The 22,513-nt window shown below is 35.3% G+C and overlaps 1 protein-coding gene across 16 annotated transcripts in view; it reads right to left on the bottom strand.

The window, feature by feature from the left end:
• Positions 1-22,513, bottom strand: part of TENM3 (teneurin transmembrane protein 3) — a 699,726-nt gene that overhangs the window by 221,863 nt on the left and 455,350 nt on the right. For 13 of the 16 annotated variants that reach the window (XM_072406090.1, XM_072406089.1, XM_072406092.1 and 10 more), the window contains one exon: positions 8,637-8,702. The exons of the other annotated variants lie outside the window; for them this stretch is intronic. In XM_072406090.1, coding sequence (XP_072262191.1) covers positions 8,637-8,702 — 66 coding nt within the window. The remainder of the gene's footprint in view (positions 1-8,636; positions 8,703-22,513) is intronic. 16 annotated transcript variants of the gene reach the window in all.

The raw sequence follows: 22,513 nt of genomic DNA, 5'->3' as shown, positions 1-22,513 counted from the left end.
GTTATTTTGCAATAAACATTTAATCCAGTTATTCCAATTCTTCATTTAAAAAGCTAATGCAGCTTGAAAAAAACACTTATAGATATAACCAATTGTTTTATGAAAATTACTTTTTTGGTGGGCAAAATGGGAACATTAAACAGGTGTGTAATTTTCCTACATACATTGACCTAAAGTTGTTCCTCCTCCCCATCTCCAATAGTTGAGAGGTATGGCTTTGTTAGCCTAAAAGAGGAAGTGGCAGGATCTCCAGAAAAGAAACAGATTATTGAAAAAAAAGAACTGTTTATTTTGATTTGGCCATAAAAGCTCCACTTAAAACCCAAAATGAAAAACATTCAATTCACATAAATACTTCTCAACACTTGTAAAATCTGGGCATTCTGCTCCAATCTGCAGCAAACCGAAAATAAACACTATACACAAATACAATTCCAGTATGCCAAAATTTGTCTTATTCTTTGCCCATAACTGGCTTTCTGTACTTGCCTATTGATAAATGTACTCAGATATGGAGCAACACTTATAAGACAGTGTATAGCCAGACGAGCATGCACACAATGATGTTATATGTAACAGCAGGATTATAAAGCATGGCTTATTAAGGATTAATCAACTGGCTTTCTTAACTTCTGCAAATCTGGAAGTATGGCACATGTTGCTAGCAGCCGCTCACACCTGCTAATTGGTAGGTTAGGAGACAAGATTGAAAGTGCTGTACATTGCCTGTAGATGGTGCAGGCTGTCTACAAACTACTACCACGTGTGTCATATAATACTACAGCATCATACAAGCACTGATACTATCTGCAGCCCTTGTTTTGTTCTAGCTTTAACGCACACAAGAGGGGGAGAAGAGAACGATCTCTTCGCACAGAATAATCTGCTTTTTCTTATGTTCACAGTGTTGTGAGTTGTTGTTTTCATAGACAATGTTTGCTGAGTGGAGATTTATCACGGAGACGTTCTCAGCAGTACAAGTGCAGGCCCAAGCCAAATATAGATGTTTGGCTACATCCAGCACTAATCAAAATCCGAGAACAAATAAAGACATCTATGAAGCCTCCCTAGGGAGATGATCTATAGCAACAGATCAGAAAATATGGCCATTTCTACCACCATGAATGTGTTTTCCGGTTAAGCTCCTGAAATGTATCAATATCACAGGCCATCACAGTTCATCAGTAGTATTCGGAGTTAAATACATCTTTATACAACAATTTATCACAAGTTTACATTGGATTACACGCATTGTCACAATATAATACCAGGTGACAATTTATCGCTGGCTTTCTATAGGATTAAACAGTAATGTATTACTGCTCAGTACAGAGCCTCTCTAGGGTCTTACAGTTACGCTGGCTCAGTACATTACAAGATACACTATCAAAGAGACTATTCCTCAAGGGACACGACAGTAAGCCTCTTATAAATATCTTCTATTTTAACGTGTCACATAATAATATGATACTTTATTGTGTACTATCTTAAAATGAAGACCGCTTGTGCGAGAAAGGACAAACAAAACTATTATTTGTGCCAATAAAACTAACACTTGAGAGTTTCTTGTTATAACCTATAATAAACAAACAACTTTTCTTCCGAACAGTGGAAATATGCTCTCTAATGTACAAATGTGAAAATTGCATTATCAAAGAAGCAAATTAGAGTAAAGATCAAGCTAAGATCACACACTTGTTCAGAAAGAAAAGTCAAGTTGGCAAGTATATCACATTTGCTCATTAGTCCAGTTGTATATCTATGGATGTTTAGATATATTTGAGAGCTATCACTCTGCATCCTATTGTACTAAATATGTTTTTTTTATTTCTTTTATTTCTTTACCTGAAATCTTACAAAATAAAAGGAGAAAAAAGAAAGGGCATTTTTACATTCCTCCTATGATGTTGTGGCCAGTGCCCTGTTAGTTTACTGCAATAAACAGCTAAACAAATAAACAGCTAAATAAATTGGAAACTGAATACTTAGTGAAAGGTTGGCCACATTCAGGAAGATCCATCACCAGTGTTCAAGTGACAAGAAAACTTACTTTGTTGTCTGAATTGATGGAATATTCTATTACTATCCATCGAGACCATTGCAGATAAAAAAGGGCTCCTGTTTTCTGTAAAAAGGAGAAGGTGGGGTGTTGTGGCTGACTTAACCATGCAAGTTAAGTTTACATGTATATATAGTAATCACATGTGGTAACCAATAAACTAGGGTGACATTAAAATCCCTTTGCAGCTAATGGTGTTCTGTCAGTTTGTAACAGCCAGTGAGCACAATCACTTGGCTGGAAAAAGATCTGCTAACTCAAGCAATGTTAATGCTAGTAGTATGCAATTTAGGAAAAGTTTTACCCCATATTGCATACAGTATTTTTTCTATTTTCCCTAGATTTAGATATAAGGTGACTGTTCCCCAGTATAGCCTAATGTTGGCTTAATGTCTCTGGATGTCATCCGTTTAAACACTGAGCTTCTCCAGACAACCAACAAAATTGGATATTTTTGGAGAATCGCAGATATCTAGATATAATAGTGCCTGTTTGAACACAACCTCCTCACCTTCACCCCCACGGGCCTGTGTGTTCAATCTGTATTAAAAAAATAAATCCAGTGTTCAACCCAGAATTGTGGCAGTATTATGACACAACTCCAGACGGAGTTAGGGTTACCACTGTTGAAATGCAACAACACTGTGAAGCCTGGAAGAACCTGTGTAGATTCTTGGTTTTGGCTGTAACCGGGAATATGAGCTCTCACCAAATCAAAATTATCCTAACACCTGACTGAACTCAGGTGCCTTTGTCACTTAAAGTATAACTACATTTTTGATGCAGTTACACTTGTATGAGAGCACACCCTACCTCTTATTCCCAGCCCAATGCCTGGAGGTGTTGGTGCCTAAAATGACTGTTCCTTATTAAATATCCTTGGATTCAACATTCAGACTTTGTGCTCCAGTAGCCTGCAAAGTCTGGGGAGAACTTTGTAAATCTAATTATGGGTGTATTATGGGCACATGTCTAACTAACTTCTACTACCACTTATTTATGAAAAAAATCAACTACACTATATATATATCTCAAATATGGACATGACTTAAGGTTAGACAGAATCTACTGTCCACAAAGGGTTTCTAATCTGTACAGCAAGTCTTATCACAAACCCTTTCCTTTCACTTCTATACAGTAACTGGGCCCTGGCTTGGAGTATCTAATCTTACATTTACAACACATTACATAGCTACATATGTTTTCCCTGCCATCATTTATTTATTGTGTGATAACGAGGAACTGGAGGATTACAAAGAATTCCTGGCTAAATATAACACATTGTGTTACACCGTGTGTTTCAAGAATTTAGCTGAACCATCTGCAAATTAATGTGTAAATTTCATTCATAGGGAAAATTGGAGTTTAAGACGGCATTTTTTTACATGTTCTTATTTTAGTTATCTTCGTTTATAGGGGAGAGTCATGAATTATACATGTATCCCAACCCAATTATAAATATATTTTATCTTAGAATGATTAAGCTATGCAATACATAATCCTATTATTGCACAGTCTACTTGGTTCTTCTTTGTGTATATATCTAATATACATTAAAAGGCTATGGTTATCCTTTGAAGCTCATGATAGTTTGTTGTCTGCAGAGTGTTATATATAATTCAGTTATAATGATTGTGCACTGTACCCTTTTCAGCACAAAAGACGACAAAGGCAAAAATAAGCTAATGGTGGTCTATACAGTACAGTTAAGAAGAGGTCTTTGTATGTTATTTAATAGAACAAACAAACCTATAAACATTTTTCCTATGTCACAGTGGTCTAATTCAACACAATAGAAATAGTACTACAATATGGGGATAACAACAGGAAGACACATCTAGCAGCTCACATTTTTATAGACAGGGTTTCATTTAACTTTTAAAGTGCTTTTAGGAGCAAAGTAATCTTTAAAAAACGCTTTGCTACTTTTATTTGGTTAGATCATATCCTGTTCACAAAGAGAGCTACACAAGTGATAAAAAAATTATTTTTTTGTGTACTTGTTGTATCATTCTCCAGGTAAGGTCTTCCTGATTTGTTTACTTAGCAATTAGAAAAGTATCTCTTGCTTTTCTACATCAAAATAGATTCCGTTACTATAACTAACCCTGGTGTGGAAAATAATAGGAGAAGAGGGGAAATGTGGCCTTTAACCTCCCTGGTGGTGTGAATAATGAAGATTTTTAAATGTTAAAGCGGTACATTCAAAAATGTCCCGCCCCGTCCCACCTACCTTCCTAACGGTCCCACACTCCAGCCTAAGACTCGCGAGCAAATCCTGGTATTTGCTTCCCCTGGCCTCGCGGCCCCAAGGTCCCCCGCCGGCATCTGTGTAGTCTGGAAGCAGATGCCGGGTATCGCCGGAGGACGCCTCGGGGCACTGCTGGAGGACGCCGCATGAAGGTGGGAACCAGGTAGGACTTGGTAAACTCCCTGGAAATTCCACCCCGAGTGGAGCTTTTGGTATGGACAATCCACCCTGAGCCACACTTAAGAATACCGCCAGGGAGGTTAAATTAACTTTAACACAAACAGTTGGTATTTGCTTTTGTGAATGAAGAAGGCAATAAACTTTCAAATCCCATACAGATTTCCCTTGTATCAAAGTGTGAACAGATTGATAAAAAAAAATATCATCCTATCAGTCTTTTCTAATAAAGTGCATCTTTGGCCAAACCATTTTTTTTAAGTTGAAATTTATGTCAGATATCTGTTTTGGGAGATATCCCTTTACATCCTTATATATACACACATATATATATATATATATATATATATATATATACACTTCCTATATATACTTCCTTATACAACAGGAACTGAGATAAATAAGCTTGTAAGTGACCAGAAATTTGCCATTACTGCAAGTATGCTATACACATCCCAGCTGTCATGCAGACCTTTGAAATTGCACAGCTTTGATTATCTTTAAAAGAGTTCATTATTTATTAGTTTAATTAATTAAAATGAGGGGGGTAAAATCCATTGCACTTTTTTATGAAGACACTAAAGGTTTCATCAACTGTTCCTACTGATAAATATATTTTTACTGATCAGCACCAGTATGACCTGTTTAGGAATATATAGATACTTTAACATGTATCAAGTTTTTTCTCTTTTCCTTTTTTTTCTGTAACCCACCCAGACTAACTTCAACAGCATTTTTGTTCTTCCTTTTAATTATAAATCCATTTTATACTATAGACCCCCTGTTTTCTAGTCAACCTGTAAAACTTGGCGCTGGCATTTATCTCCCAGCTGGATAGTGCAGCCTTATGCAGTCAACCTGTGGCGACAGTTATCTCTTAATTAAAACTCTACATGCAAATAACACTATTGAAAAGTGCTCTTGCACAGCCTTTACAAAGCATAACAATTTATAACGGAGCAATTTTTTTTCTTCCTATGGCTAAAATACTAAAAGAACTCATTGTAGCTGACGTAAAGAATTCCGGAAGGTATCGTGCAGCTGGCCAATTCTTTATTAATACAAATAAAACAATGGGATGCTGGCAAATCTTTCCAAAGGGGATGTAAGCTACGTTAAACTAATAGAGAATTGTGTTTCCTTGCTGGAGATGTGTCTTTGCTATCCATTCATCTAATTAGATATGAAGATATATGCAAAGGTATTTTGTGGGATAGAAAGGAAAACCCGCAGTGAAGGCCTTACGACTGCAGAAAGAAAGCGATGTTCAGACTAGCAGTCACTGGGTGATTCGTAAGGCTGCCTTTTGTGATCCCCATGCTTTTTTTTCAATACCAGTGAGCAACACAAGTCAACATATATGGGATAGCATATATTATAAAAATACTGTATTCCCATTTCCATATGAACACAAAGTCAACCAGAGAGGAATACTCTTATATACCCATTCCCATATGAAGCAGAATATCAATCATAGAGGCAGAAAAGCACATTTATAAAACTGGTATATGCCAAGGTAGTGGTGTTTCTTAAAGCAATCATTTAGATTACAGTTGTCAAAAGTGAACAAATAACTATAGTCTAAAGCAAACACCATTATTTTACCAATGACTAATTTTATAGGTTGGCCCAAAAGAAATGAAAATAGTTATATATAGCACAGTTTGCAGTATTGCAAATTTTTAAAAAATTGTATATTTTCTATAAACTCCTCAGGGGTATTGGGCCTGGAAGTGTTTGTGTCTTCTGTACCCCTAATAGTTAACTCTGTCTGTGTTAGCACTTAATCACATTCTTTTACTTATGAACAGGAACACATCTCTTTATGTGCACATAGGAAATCACATGCTATGACTGCGTAATGATTGTGCTTGGATCATATAGTTTCCTTGACCCAAAATGTTTCCAGCCAGTGACAGCTGCCTCATTTGTTTTATTACAGAACACCTATGCCTGTAACATAAATAAAAACTGTCCCCTAGGCCTGCACAAAGGATAAATCTTTAACCTCACAGTATGGATATTACTAACGTGATATGTGTTTGCCTTTCATACCTTTCAACCCTGTGCAGCTTGATACCTGCTTCCACATACTGCAATTTCCTTTACATCTGAAATGTGGAATACAGCAGAGGGGACCTGCCAATCTATACCATTCTGGATGACTGCTATTCCTTGTTTTGCTTCCAGTCTGGTTAGAGTTTGAGCCAAGAAATTTTTAATGAATCAAAAAAAAATTGTAATATAAAATAAATTAGGGCCTTTCTTCAAGTTCCAAATGGTGTGTGTCAACCTATTAAATATATCTTTATTGCTCCTTTGCAGTTAGAATGTCAGAAACACTTTTATTATAAGGTTTCATATTACTTTATTCCACACTGTAAAGTATTATTATTGGTTCCAAAGGTATGTGCAATATCCTTGGGTTTCAGGAAGTACAGTGATATATAAGGGGCCTGACGTATAAAACATTATGAACTCACTTGCCATGCTGTCAATCTCAGATACCTCAACCTTATACCTAATTTACTGAAAATAAGTGTGTTGTGCATTCACTAAAGCCAAGCTCACATTCAAAAGGTACTAACATCCTAATGCATACACCCGATTGCCCAAGGCACTCTTTAAGAACACCAATCTATCCTATTCTCTTTTGTTGGAATTTTAGAGGTAAAGAAACCACTGTTACTCTATATATGTATGGCTCTTTTCAATTTTTTTACATAGAGGAAGCCTAGTGTAAAAATAATAGCAATAAGTACTACTAAACTCTAAGCCTTCACTGTATATAGATGATAGATTACTAGCTGGTTTCATTGCTGTCTGAAACCAGTCCTTAACTGTGGGTAAGTAAATTAATCCAAACAGACTATAATTAACTACAGACTGGGCATATTTGGGACATTATATCCATTTATTAGAGTACAGATGGTCACAATTCCTGCACTCCCTCACTTGGACATAATGCATAATAAGTACAACATGTTTGTGATTATCCAGTGGGTTTTGGTCCAACATAGTGTTGTTTTTGGTCCGTAAACACCCTAACCTCAAAAACTTGCATGATGCTTTGAAAAGTAGTTATTTTACTGGTACCATTTAAATAAATAAGGGACACAGTATCCACCGCTGTTGACACCATAGCCTTTATTCTCTTCTCTACATCTAAAAATGGGCCACTTTTTATAAAACACATAGCACTTATGAACAATCACTAGAATGTGATCAGGAAGTATTTGTCATTACCATACATGGTTAACTATCTTTTTATTTTAAAAAGATTTTTTCATCACAACTGCTATTTGGTCTTCAAGTTCAGTAACTATGGTCTAGTAATGGGTCCACTACCTAGGTAAATATGTGTTCAAGTTTTCATACCTCATATTATACTAAAAAAAAAAAAGAACCATATCATATGGTATGAAGAAAGGAGGAACAATATGTAAGGGACCTCTACATTGGCACTGGTTATCACGTGCAGAAAAGTGGACAGTTTGTAGTAACCATAGCAGCGGAATTGTACTGCAGCTTTTGTATCCTTGACCTACAATGGTATTTCTGCTTTCATTAACTAAGCTAGTAATATGAAAATGCAGCACTAAAAATGGTAAGATATAAACAATATGATTTTTATCAGCATCACCCATATAAAGGTGTTCAATATCTAAATCATTTTTCAGCCTATTTACATAATAAAAAAAGTGTATTTTGTAGACCTTGTGAGCATGCTCTTATTTCCTTTAAAATGTACTCAAATGTTATAAAACCTGGTTCTCCCTCAGTTGTAGATTTTTCATACTTCCGTCTAAACTGCGTCCCAAAACAGGTTGAAGCTACTCACTGACAACTGTATTCAAAATATCATTGCCAGAATCCCTTACTTGCCATTTTGCTATTGGCCACCACAAACAATACCTAAACAGTCAGCAAAAAGGATTTTTGTTGACAGGACCACCACATGAGTGTAAGTGTACAAGTTATATTTTAATAGAAAAGCTTAGCAGAAAACAAAATAATTCCTTAAAAAAAGAGAAATCCCTTAAAAAAGTCCAATACAAAACAAAAATGATTTTGTGATGAAGGATGGAAATTATTAGCAGAGTTTTGAAAACACAGCACAGATAGGAACTGTGTACAAGAATAACCTACCCAGAAAGCCGTTTTCACATTTTAGGGTGCGACTGTGTGTGGCTGGTTGCTTGCACTGCAACAAATCTAAAATAAGCAAAAAAACGTTTTTTAACTCTTGTACAACAAAGATTAGTTTTCAGTAGCAAGAACAAACAATAAACAATTTAAAAATGTAACTTGAGAAATCCTAGCAGTGTTGTGCTTGGCCTCAGAGAATTGCCCCAGTATTATCAGCACAGACACAACAATAACTTTATCCGCTCCCAGGTGTCAGAGGCTTACAAAATGTAGACACGTATATGCCATATAGCCATTTTCTGATCTCTCCAGGACTTAGGATTTGCATAACAAACAGCCACAGCACTATGCAGTCCTGTACAGAACACGTTTATGCTAAGCACCGGTCACAGGAGTGAATTTATGTAGATTACAGCTGCAGGGCAAAAAATGTGATAGCTGAGGATTACAAGTCCACTGCCCGATGCAATAGCCTACATCGAGCTAAGGAGAATGGCCATCCCCAGAAGACAAGAAGGAAATATACGGGCTCTACGCACAAAGGAAATCAACTAAGTTTAGGCTTAATTGCTTCCTTATTTATGAGGATTAAAATACTACACTAAATTGAATGTAACATCCATTTTCTCATCCTAAACAGAATCCTACTATGAAAATTTTATTATCAATGTATATCAAACATTCATCAAATCAACAGTAATAAACTACTGAGCAGAATGCTAGCAAATACAATCATAAGTTGTGCTGAAATTATTGACTGACCTTTTTGATGAGTGCAAATGCAGAAGTAATTTTCTAAATTGGGATGGCCACAGATGGCCACATTGAAGAATGCTCCAGGTTTCAAGTAACCCTTGTGATTATCATGCATTTTTTAATTGCAGTAGAATGATGGTCAAGTGATAGATATATCCCTTATTATACATTAATTAAGCTGACATTCACTGACACTATAGTGAAGAATCTTCCAAACCCATGTATTTCAATGGAAGAGAATAATTCTCCAATTCTCCAGAGAAAGCCACATTCACTGCTTTATAAATATACCCCTAGGAGTTTTTTAAGATTGTCTGATAACATTCCTGCCCAAAGGTCCAGATCCTTTTAGTCCTACATGGAGGAAGAGGATGACAGACCAGAAGTAACACCATGTCCTCCATTTTTAGAGTGAGAAATCTGTTGCTACCAAGGAGAAATCTACCTGGCTGTAGTCAGTTTGATACTTATATATTGTATTTATTGTAAACTATTTATGGACTCTTCCGCATTACTGACATTCATACCTGCTTGGAATCTTCTGTCTTTATTGTGTATTGCTAAAGATCAAGCCCCGACTGTAGGTATTAAAGAAACTATCTCAAGAAGCAATGAGTGTGGACTATTTATACAAATAAATATGACTTTATGTTAATTAGGATTTGCTATTGTTGGATTGTGGATTTTGAAGCGTTTAGAGTTGTCAGGATCCCTTTTGTAAATAATGTTGGAAAGATTTGAGATTAAGAATCTAGCTACATCTACGTTTACCTTATGGGTCAAGGTAGACACACACACACATTTTTTTCTCATTGTACTGTTTTTGTTTGCCTTTACACTAATCATATTATTATTTTTAATATTATTATTAAAAACACACATTTACTACATATATACTGTATATATTATATGTAAAAAAAGAAATGCTTTGGCCATCTGTTACTTAAATAAACCAATCTGCTAATTATTGTAAACCCCTCGCATTATACTTACCTAAACTAAAATTCTTGGTTCAGCATTACCTTTAACAAGTCACAATGATTAAAACATGTACCAAATATATTTATAAAGATAATTGTCTGTGCATTTTCTTTATTCTTTAGTTAAACATTGTGACTAGACGGTAAACTAAATATGTATTGAGTTTTTCCCAATTTTTTGGGTTCCACATATGGGGTAAAGACTATAGGGTGAAAGGGCAGTGGGTTCCTTTACACAACACATATGGGGTAAAGACTATAGGGTGAAAGGGCAGTGGGTTCCTTTACACAACACATATGGGGTAAAGACTATAGGGTGAAAGGGCAGTGGGTAGCTTTACACAAGATATATGGGGTAAAGACTATAGGGTGAAAGGGTAGTGGGTTGCTTTATACAACACATATGGGGTAAAGACTATAGGGTGAAATGGGCAGCGGGTTCCTTTACACAACACATATGGGGTAAAGACTATAGGGTAAACGGGTAGTGGGTTCCTTTGTTCCTTTACACGACACATATGGGGAAAAGACTATAGGGTGAAAGTGTAGTGAGGGGTTTTTTAAAGGCTTACTTGCACTGCAGCAATGATATATATTTTTGAGATACCCAACAATTAAGTATAAATTTGTATTACATCGTATGTGTGTTGAATTGTTTCCGCCAACAATTTGGCTGAATTTAAGTAAATACACTGTGGCCCTTACCTAACATATTAACAAATCTCCCAGATTTCAGAATTTTATTTTCTAATGGCAAAAAAGGAATATACAAGTTTATTACTTTGTTTTAATGACAAATGAGCCACTTTCTCCATACCACATCTTCTACAGCACTAATTTCAGAGTGAATATTAATAAGCATTTATGATTGCCTATTGTTGTAAGCAATCAGTTATTAATTGCCATATATAATTCATAGTTTAAAGCACATATTTATTATTTATGAACTTTCCTCATATTTAACATATTAATTATTAATATCCATGCATTATTTTGCTTTTGTTTTGATCACTGATAAATGTCATAATTTAGTGGCAAAACTAGATTTCCTTTCACAATGCTCTGTTGAAGAAAAACAAATGAAAAATAAAACACATAGGCATCTAATGTATATGTATTTGTACGCACGATAACTATTATACAAGGAGATTTACTTTATGACGGTGATACATTCATTTTACTCCCCAAACCAATAAATAATTTATACACTCCAATATATATTTATGCACATACATGCTTGGTTTCTGGATGGAAATTGCCATACAAATCATGCAGGTGTTATAGGATCATGGTTATATAAAGTATCAAAATGCTGCTGGTCGCATCTCTGTTCTTTAGTTAAAAAAAGAAAGATTTTACCAGAAAAGCAAATCAGCCACCATGTGATAGACCACATGAAAAGTAACTTTATCATTTCTCCACAAATAAAGGTTTTGTTCATATTAGACTGTACAATATGACTTATAAAACACATGCACATGTCTGTGCCACGTATGGGCTGCTCAACCACATTGAAGGGGAAGGTTTTCAGATTCCTCAGAGGTCTATTGGAGGGGGGTTTACTTTTATGTTTGCCTGTGATAGAATTTTTTTATTACTTCGGGTCTATATGCCAAATGAGAGGGAAAACTCCAAAAAACAGTTTTTGGCTTTAAAAAAACAATATTGTGATATAGTTTAACAGTGTCAAAGAATCAAATTAATTCTTCCTAGATAAAGCAAGAGTAAATTCTCCATGTACTCTACAAAAAGCCTATCGTTAAAAGTATCACTCCAAATAATATAAATTCTGGGTTCTGCAGGAAAATAAGTCATGCTATATTCCATCTACACAAATACTAATGAATAGTTAAACTGTTCCCTAATAAGAAAAGGGAACATAGGATCTTTCTGCACTTGCTAGAGTACTTAAAACCAGACAAATAGCTCTATAAAAATGCTTGTCCATTGACCTGTGTCTAAAGGAGCAATGGTATCATCCATCAATTACTCCATGCCAAGGAATTTCTTGATCACAAAATGCCTCTAAAAAGTACCAACCAGCCTTTAAATGTTATGTTCTTCATGAATTTTCATGGCAGGGCTTTTCTTGTATTCTCTTTGTCTTTCAGTGCAGCTAGAAAGTTAATTTTAAGGATGCTTCTTTAACCTTGAGGTTAAAATAGAGCAGTGGGAAAAGGGGACTAGAGGTTAATGGGAAGTACCTTGCTTAGCAATAGTTACTTGTGAAGATGATAAAGTGAAAACAATCAAGGAGACAATGTTTCTTAGAGCAGAACTAGCCGATTTCATGACATAGCAGTAAAATGTCAGAAAGGACACCACACACACACAGGAAGGTATATAGTCCTAGCATCAACAGAAAATTTAAAAAATGCAGAATATATAAACTAAACAAATTATATATATATATATATTGAATAAAGAAACTTCCACCTTGACATACTGTTAACTAAAAATGAATGATTAACTATTTTATCCCCTGCTTTTGATTTAACCTTAAAGACCAACTAAACCCAAAAGTGAACAAGGCAAATTCTAGTAGATAAGTGAATACATTGTATGCCATTAAAATAGTGGATAGGATAGTGTTTTTACACCGCATTACAGACACTTCCTCTAAATCTCTGAATTTAGCCAGTGCGAAGATTGAAGCCAGAGTATATTTCAGATAAGAAGGAGCAGAACTCAAAGTCCCAGGAGGTAGCTTAAAGTCACCTGTAGGACCTGAATCTGTTAAAAGGAAACTGAATGGTACAGTATATCCTGGCTGTGTAGATGTATACATAGTTACAATCATAAAGTGATAGTTAATGTTAATAACTTGCTTAAAGAATTTGCCTTGTTCGATTAAGGGATTGGAAATAATAGGATACTTGTAGTTTCAAAGTACAGTTATCTTGTTTCCCTCCTTTGAGCTAAATTAACCCAACTCCCCCTCCATACTTACCAAAATCCCAAGGGCTATGGCTCCTTCTCTTGGTTTACATCTAACAGTGCCTACTCATCTGCTATCAGACTATACTCCTTGGGAGTTTATGGTGCTTTTTGGCCTAATTTCCCCGATGCATGTTTATACCAGCAGAAAGTGAACATGATGTCTTTAACAAAAACCATACCATAAAAATACAATACAGTAATGGATACACCTAAAAATGGGATACACATACATAACAATTCAGGGAATAGTAGATTAAACCTAAGGAATACAAAAAACTAATTTCAATAAAAATATTTGAGGTAGGTATTGGAGTCTACTGAAATACACTGACAAGTGTGCATGTGTGCCAGGTGAAAAGAAAATATATTCTTCAGTGTAACAATTTTCGCAAACAATCGCACATTGTTAGGTACTGATAGCTGAAATTACCAGTCCACTTTGAACCTGTCCTACTTCTATTAAAGGAACATCTATTTTCACTAAAAAATTATATAACCATAATAATTCCTAAACAAACTATTTATTTTACTATTTATTTTTATTAAAAACTGCTTCCCGTTGCAATCTTCTGACATTGTAATTTCCTAAAACTGTCAACAATTCAAATGTTGCTTCTTTCCAATATCACAAGAAGGCATTTGCTACAAAGTTGATGTAAAGACTGCAGAATTCTAATTTCCTGCTAGTGAGATTGGATCACTGCTTTCTTAAGCAGTCTGCATTGAGATTAGGGATGAGCGAGTACATTTTTAAAACTCGATCTTGCGGCGAATTTGGTCGTTCTCGAAATTGTAAGTGAGAACAGCTCAGTGTGTGAGGATTTTCATCAGGATTTTCCTTTCCTCAGCCAATTAGAGAGCTCGGGGATCGCACATGCGAGGATTCCCAGGGCTGCATGCATGAACACAGCCCTGGAAATCCTCCTGTATTGATTTCCTCGAACTTTCGATGGGTCTGCGAAATTTCGGCAAACCGATTTCGCAGACCCATCGGAAGTTCGAGGAAATTTTCGCGAGAATGCCAGAGGCATTCTTGCTGATCCCTAATTGAGATACTGAAAAGTGCTAGGTAACCCCTGCACTGGGAGTTTTATTTTTGATGACAGAAATTATGAAGGAACTTCAGCATTTCTTCCTGCAACCCTAAGATTGCACCAGGTGCTTATAATATGGGCAGATCTTCCAATTTGGTGAAAAGAAGGATATGATGAGACACACCTCAATCTTTCCCGAACAAAGTATACAAAAACATTTCCAAACATACTTACAATCATATAGGTCACATAGAAGAGTTATTGTTCTAATAAAATACTTTGAATTTAATAAAGAAAATCATGAAAAAATCTGAAAAATGTTTTCCCAGTTAGGGATAATGAAGGGAATATTTTATATATGTTATTTTATATATGTTATGTTTTTATTTATGCAATTTAGTTTTCCTCTCACTTTTTGTGCCATAGACACAAGACAGAAGTCTCTATAAATCATTTAAAATAACTTCTTCCCTTTTAGTGTCACTGGAAAAAGTGTCCAGAAAAAGTGTCCTGCACTTGTATTATTTTAAAACTTTAGGATTCCCCCCGAGTTTTAGTACATGTGACAATGTTCACAGGACAAAAAGTTTCAGCTCTGTATCTATTTTAATTAGCAATTCTCAACTTATTTTCAACCAAGCAATAAAAGATGTTTCATCTACCTGCACAGTCCAAATGTACTCTATTTTAAATAAATGGAGGCTATTTTAGGCTGAAAGTATAGCTACCTAAACTAATTTAACATTCTGTGCACAAAGTAAAGCATTTCCCTGTAAAAGTCTGGTTAGAACACAGAAATTTAAACATCTCCCAGTTGGTATAAGTGCTCTATGTGCACACTGTGTAATCCACAAATTTATTTTCTCAGCTCTCGTAAAGTAATTGTAGAAACCACTAAATAACAGAAACTCGTTTAAAACACCAGCGTGTAGCGCACCACAAACTGCGAGTCTGCTCACAGAAACTAGTTATCCTAATCTTTGCAAAATACGTGGAAAGAACCTTTAATTTGATGTTTACTCATTCCCCCAAATAACTCCAGTTCTTCTAACAGCTCCAGATTCTCGTGTGTTGTGCACGCAGCGGCATTAACGGAATTAACGACAGTAAATAATCATTGATTCTCACGCGGTGTGAAGACACTCCCGGAGGAAAAAAGAAATTTGCTGGACACATGTCTCATTACAGCCAGTGGGCAATTTATTTTTTTGTGGCTAGAACTGAGCTTATCAACTGTCTAGGCCCATGTGGAGAAAATGTTTCTCCCTGAGAAACAAATGTTGGATCATCAGTAGGATACTGGAAATCTTAATTGAAAGTCTTCAGAGTGATCAGTATAGTTGGATTCCAACACTGGTGGCAAATCCCCGGAACAAGCTGATATAAGTGTCAATGTGTGAGTGTTCCCTACTTCAATCTGAAGGTGGATCAATAGCCAGGATGTCTCCAGCATAACATGTACCAGGCTGTAAACAACAAAATCAGCAGATCTATATTCAGAAATAAATTATATTAATCTGAACACCAAAATAAAAAAGCAATCCTCACCAAGGAGAATGATTATTAATCTAAACCAAATTAAATATTTGTTGCTGTTTGAAAGTCTTAGTCATTGTTCTATCAGAAGAGCTTGCAATATGACGCAGTGCAAATTAATCATTGTACATAAACACCACTTCTTATTAGAAAAGAAAAAAAGGGAAAATAACAATATTAATTATGTGGATTGATAATCAAAAATGTTCCTGAAAAAATTCAATAAGCTTACCCACTGTAAACCATCTGTTGTTTCCATTAAAATAAAACTACTATGGTTCATTTTTATTTATGGCCCTTCCTTTCCCTTTTTTATTTAATGAATGTATAATTATGCAACTCATCTGTAATTATTTTTTTCATGCTGGGGCTTGAATAATAAATAGAAAACTGAATTACTCATCAAAATAAATACACTTATATTTACACTGATGTATTCTTAAAGGTAAATTCAACTAGCGGGTCAGATTTTATAAAGTTCTCCAGGTCTAGAGAAGATATACCATCATGGAAGAACGTGGGTCACCTAGCAAACCTAAAATAAATGTTCTAAAATCATTCCCTATTAGTTGGCAATTATTTTTAATCCTGGATCAGGACCATTCCAGGTTTGCTGGATTTCACATGTTCAACCATGATAGTCTACCCTCTCCAGTGTTGAAGAGCTTTGATAAATCAGGCCTGTTGTACAGTTGCCAGATAAGCCATGTTATTTAACAGCAATAACACCTCCCTTCTATTACTATTTAAGGAGGAACTAATGTTCCATTTTTAGGAATACATGGTAAGACTGGTCATTATTGCCTGTTCAATTAACATATAAGCACAGCACAATATTTTTATTGTATAGAATAAATGAACCAAAAACCCTATACATTCCACTGCCTTTACCAGCCACAAGAAATCAGTTGTTTTTGTATTATTGATCAGGTTGAGCTCTCTTCTCCTGTCTGTCAATATTAGGATTATCCTCTGACCTGGCCGAAATTAACTGTATCAGATGGTCACCTCATGTAAAGGTGTACTTTTATACAAGAAAATACTTGCATGTGTTATCTTATCCATGCAGGACATCTTGTGCTTGATGTAAAGTTTGCCTTTCATTTGCAGGTAGGGATGAATTAGTAAGCAGGGTGTGTGTCCCTGGGGCAGCTTTTCCTCTAAATCCCTCTATTCACAACCTTTATCATGAACATATCCTTGTAAATATTATAATACAGAGAAATGTAAAATGTACGACCAGAAGCCTACTCTTTAAAAAATAAAAATGCATCATGCATAAAAAATGCTTAAAAAAATTATAATCAAGATGTATTATTTGGTAAGGGGTATTCATATAGCCTTTAATCTTCTGATGTACAAAGTAGGGGTTAAGGTAAAAATATAGGCATGAAATCTGTTTTATTAAAGGGGGGTTATCACCTCTACATGGATATACACTGAACAGATTATTTGGTATTACTATGCAGCTACTGTAAAAGTAAAAACATGCAGAAAGTGTACATTCAGTGCATAATGTATGTTGCCAGCTTGAGAGAGAGACAGGCAGATGAAAAGACGACCAAACAGATAAAAAGCGTTACAATAAAGTATTATTATGCTCCAAAATACGCATTAAAAAGCATCGGTTGCAGCATTTAAGAAGGCACTGTGCTTCATGGTTTAGGTTTATCTGTGTTGCTGCGTGTGATGAAGGGTTGCAAGTTTATAGCAATACTTCGATATGCCTGAATTATTTGCACATTCTGTAGCAGATTAGTCTGATTTGCAGGGCAGCAGAAATCATAAAAATATGCTCTTGATCTGCTTAAGCTTGCAGTACAATTTATAACATTCAATTTATTGCAGTTCTGTGGACTCACCGATATGCGGACCAGCAAATCACATTTCCAAGGAATAGTGATGCTTCATTTGCACAAATTAAACCCAGATAGAGAGTTACAGTGCATCATACGGCAATGTGTGAGCCTCTGAACAGGCAGTGCATGCAGGAAAATGATGTTTAGACCATGATCCTGGGATTTGGAGACCATTATGCAAGGCCATCTACTTATATTCTTCATTAGTATCCCTATGCTCTACTGAACAGTCACAAATGTTGTGTATTTCTAAATGGAATGTGACACAGATTAATCAATTATAAAGATTAGGAATAAGCCAAATAGTTATTGAATTGGCAGCCTTTCAATGCATATGCATTACTAATTTCTAGTCATTCATATTTTTACAAGTTTAACATGAACAAATTAAGTGAATCCCCTTCTTTTTTGCTAACAGTATTGTAACTTGTATGAAATGTTTTATATAGTAACAGTATTGAAAATAGTGATTCAAAGTGGAAATGCATTCAGGGAACATCTGATTGCCTTGTGGAATCAGGAAGGATTTTTTTCCCCCCATGTTGAAACAAATTGTACCAGGGTTTTTTTTGCCTTCCTCTGCACCAGCTATGTCCATAGGGTTTTAAATCTGGGATATGCCTATTTCCCTAGTGGTTGAACCTGATAGACTTATGGTTCTTTTTTCAACCTGACTTACCATGTAACTATGTCAATCACTTTAAAGCTATGATCATATGATATATCACAGTCAAGCACAGGCCACACAATAAACATATTACAACAATACGAAGAACATTAAAATTTTACTGACTTATTTGGGGAATTTATGTTAGCATAGCATTTGTGTAGACGTGTATATTTAAATGACAATTATACAGAAACTATGTTTATACAGAAACAGATACAGAAACTAAAAAAAAAAACACACAAGATCAGAAAGCTGTGAGCAATAGTGAGAGCCCTATCAAGGCGATTAGACTTGCTCCCCATTCTTTATTATATGCCAGAAATAAAAAAACCCATTAAAAAATAGTTTTAAAAAATATCATGATTTCCAGTTAAAGAAATTATTAGGGAACAAGAATGAAATAAATAAAAATGGATATTTTGATATCCATACCGGGAGCAAATGCTACCTGCTAAGCAATTCAGGGTTTGGGCCAGGGTTTGCTACTGTTCTGCATCAGTCCACCCTACCCTGTATTGTCTGTAATCAGGTGATCCTAGTGGGAACCTTCTAGTATTGCTGGAACATTGTCTGCATTGCTTCTCAATCAGAGAAACTAATACGCATCATATAAACCCATTTGTAAGGTTGCATGGAAGTAGGGAGAGAGGATGTTGCACATTTCAGAAAGTACACTACCTACTGCCCCCATCTAATGGGCTGGAGTTTATTTAGAAGGGGATTACACAGAACTCAATCAAGTCAAGTCTGAATACCTGTTACTTTTGTTGTGTTTACTGAATGCAATGTGTAGCTCACTAGATGCTTCCACTACATGCCTGGAGTTGTTCAGTTAAATTGTACCTAATACTAAAATTCCTTTTAAGATGCATTTATCATGAATATCCTATTCTCCTAGTGAGTTTTTGCCAAGGCTTTTGAATACATTTAATCCCACTGCACCCTATTTAAACATCTCAATGAGCAGTATCAGAATATTTCATAGAATAATACAACTTGCTCTATGATGGGAACTCTGACTCAATCTTTTCTTCCAGCAAAGAATGTGTATGTTGCAGAGGAAAAAAGAATGAGATTGTGCATGGGATGCTTCAGATTTCTTTTTGCAGTGTTTCGTCTGGAGATTGTTCATAGAAATGCAAATTATTTACAGTTCTGTTCAGTAACCTGTGCTTTCAAGTTGCAAAGTCCTAAAAAAGGAACATAAGCAAATGACTGACAGCAGAGAATTTCATTCAAACAATAACTAGGTAAGAGGACCACATACACAGCACAAACCTTCCGAATATGCTATAGAAATTCCATGTAAATATTTACAGCTAATAAAATAAGCCAACAAAAGGCATACAACTGCCTGAAATAACAAGCTTGGCTTCGTCTAGCTGCCATACAGCTCCCAGAGCCTTTTTATTTTAAGGCTGGTGATTGAAAGATCAGTGTGTGTTTTGTATCAACAAGCTGACACTCCCAGCCGTTTATACATGCATCTCAATAGGCATTTCACCAGAATGTTGCTAGAGAGCTAGAACATTTATATATAATATTGAATTAGCTTGGTGTGAAATAATTGAGGCATTTTGGAGCATTAGCGGGGTTCTTTTGGTCGTAAATAAAATGAAATGTAATATAGATATTTTAATATGCATTTGTGGTGCACAGAGTCATTCGGAACCTAAAATATGAACCATCTAATTTCTCTGTTTTATTATCACACAGAACTGCAACCTGTACTTTATTCATCCATCAAATTAATTGTATTCTTTATAAAACGTAAAAGCAAAGAACTAAACACAATCACTACAATCTCATATAAGCTTTACCAGGTTATGGCTGATTCAAAAGTTGTGTGCAATTGTTTTAAATCTGCACATTTTAATAAATAAAAACACTTGGTGATCTTTCTATGAAGGTTTCTGTAATGGGGTGACAGTTGTTTCACAAGTTAAATGAGACCCTGGTGGTAACTACAAGCAGTGGTGCTGGACCACACTGCACAGGTTTGGGCTACCATGTTCCTTTTTTTCTCAACTTACCTATCAATACAACAAATGTCCCCACTAGAATATTTTTGCTTTGTTTAAGTTACAGCACACAATTTTAGATTCATTCTCACTTTTAGTTGACATTGGCAGGTACTCACCAATGTTTCACTTTTCAGTCTTTTTCAAGTATAGTGACATTGGTAAGTAGTACAAAAATAAAAGATGTTTGAACATCCCCAAGGCCAAATCTACCCCATTCTGGTAAAAAAAAAAAAAAAAAGTTTTAGTTGCAAACTAATTTAAAATTTTGTCCGGAAATATTTTTTTTACTGTTGTGGAGTTGATTATCAAATCCAAATTATACACAAATAACTATACAATAAAAAACAGCAAATGCAGTAACCTTCGCTAGGTAAAATTACAGGATAGTCAGGACAGAGTTGATCCTTAGCTAAAATGAGTGATACAAATCACACTCCAGTGCCTTTTGGCATATTATACCATATGTTTCAATCTGTTGTCCTATTGCAGCCTAAACACAGAATTTATGAGCATAAATGTATATACCCAGAGTGATAATCAGGACTGGGTCAGCAGGATAAATGTGTGTTAATTGGAGAAGTTTTGCATTTGTGACCTGTTGGCAGCCCCCTGGACAGATTTTGAGAATCAGCAGGCAAAATCAGAATCTCTGAAGGCGTCCTCTAAGAGATCTGGAGAATGTCTGCATCTTCCTGCAATAGTAATGTGATACTTTTTGGCAAGGTGTAGCATACAGTAACTGAGCTACCAAACACAATAATTGTTTAAAGAGTTATGTGTCTGGAGCAATGCTACATAAAAAGTTCTCAATGACCTAGAAGTATGTTGCTGAACTTACAGTTATGTAACAAACACTAACATTTTACTGCAGGCTTTAAAATAAATATAAATTTTGAAAGGATATTTAGGTAAAAAATCAAAGTCTTCTATACTTCTTATAAATAGCTGCATTCAGAAACTGGTTTATGGAAAGGACTTAGGCCAAGTACGGAAGGCCAAGAATTACAAGAGAGATGCAAATGTGCCATTGGCACAAAAAGCCGAATACAAACCACAACAAAATGATCAAAATAGCTACACTATTGCCATGAACCATTTTCAACAAGTACAGCACTTAAAACAAGGCAGGCAGCTTTTTAAACAGTTTAAATATGCACTGCCTGGCCAAAAAATAAGTCACACAAGATTTTGTTGGACTTCCTTTAGTTTTGATTACAGAACACATTCACCATGGAATAATTTTTGATAAGCTTATACAATGTCACAACATTTATTTCCATCCAGAGTTGCAAATAAACTTTTTCCCAAGATCTTGTATTAATGATGGGAGAGTTAGACCACTGTGTAATGTGTCCGCCAGCACGTAAGAAGATTGTCAAGGGGTTAGGATCTGGATTCTGGTGGCCAATCTATGTGTGAAAATCATGTCTAGTGTTCCCTGAATCATTCTTTCCCAATTTGTGCCCAATGAATTCTGTTTTTTGTTATCTTGAAAAAAACATCAATGCAAAATTCTATTGGAAAAACCTGGTCATTATTTTTTGGGGAATGTAATGTTTTTAAATGTGAACCTGACTGAGTTTGCTAGATATCATTAGCATTTTACTAATTGTTTCATCTTAGAAGTAAATCTTTAAGAACTAATCATTTTTTCTGCTATAAAATACATTCACTACTTTAAAATACATTCACTATGGCTTTCACATAGAAATTGTATTTTTCATTATGTAATTTGGCATCCATGCACTGCTGTTTATTGTGTTTTTAAAGGGAAACTATAAAGGCTCATTTATATTTACACCGTGTGTTACTATATATGTGTACACAGTAAATGAGCACTCAAAGTCCTTTTAGAACGTTGGATTAGCATATTAATGTCTGTGAATGTGGCACTGTAAAGAGGATACATGTTAAAATTATTATAGGTAGATTTATAGCGCCCATTATGTGGGAAACTTTACCTTATACCGGAAGTACCTATGTAGGGTATACTTTATTGTTGCTAGCTATACCTCAGCAGAACACATAAAACATGAATAATAGGCATTTTGAAGTGACAGTATGTGTGACAATCTGAC

Source organism: Pyxicephalus adspersus, chromosome 3 (genome assembly GCF_032062135.1).
Source record: "Pyxicephalus adspersus chromosome 3, UCB_Pads_2.0, whole genome shotgun sequence".
Taxonomy (NCBI): domain Eukaryota; kingdom Metazoa; phylum Chordata; class Amphibia; order Anura; family Pyxicephalidae; genus Pyxicephalus; species Pyxicephalus adspersus.
Note: the sequence above shows the minus strand (reverse complement) of the source record. Positions and strands in the feature narration are given on the sequence as shown.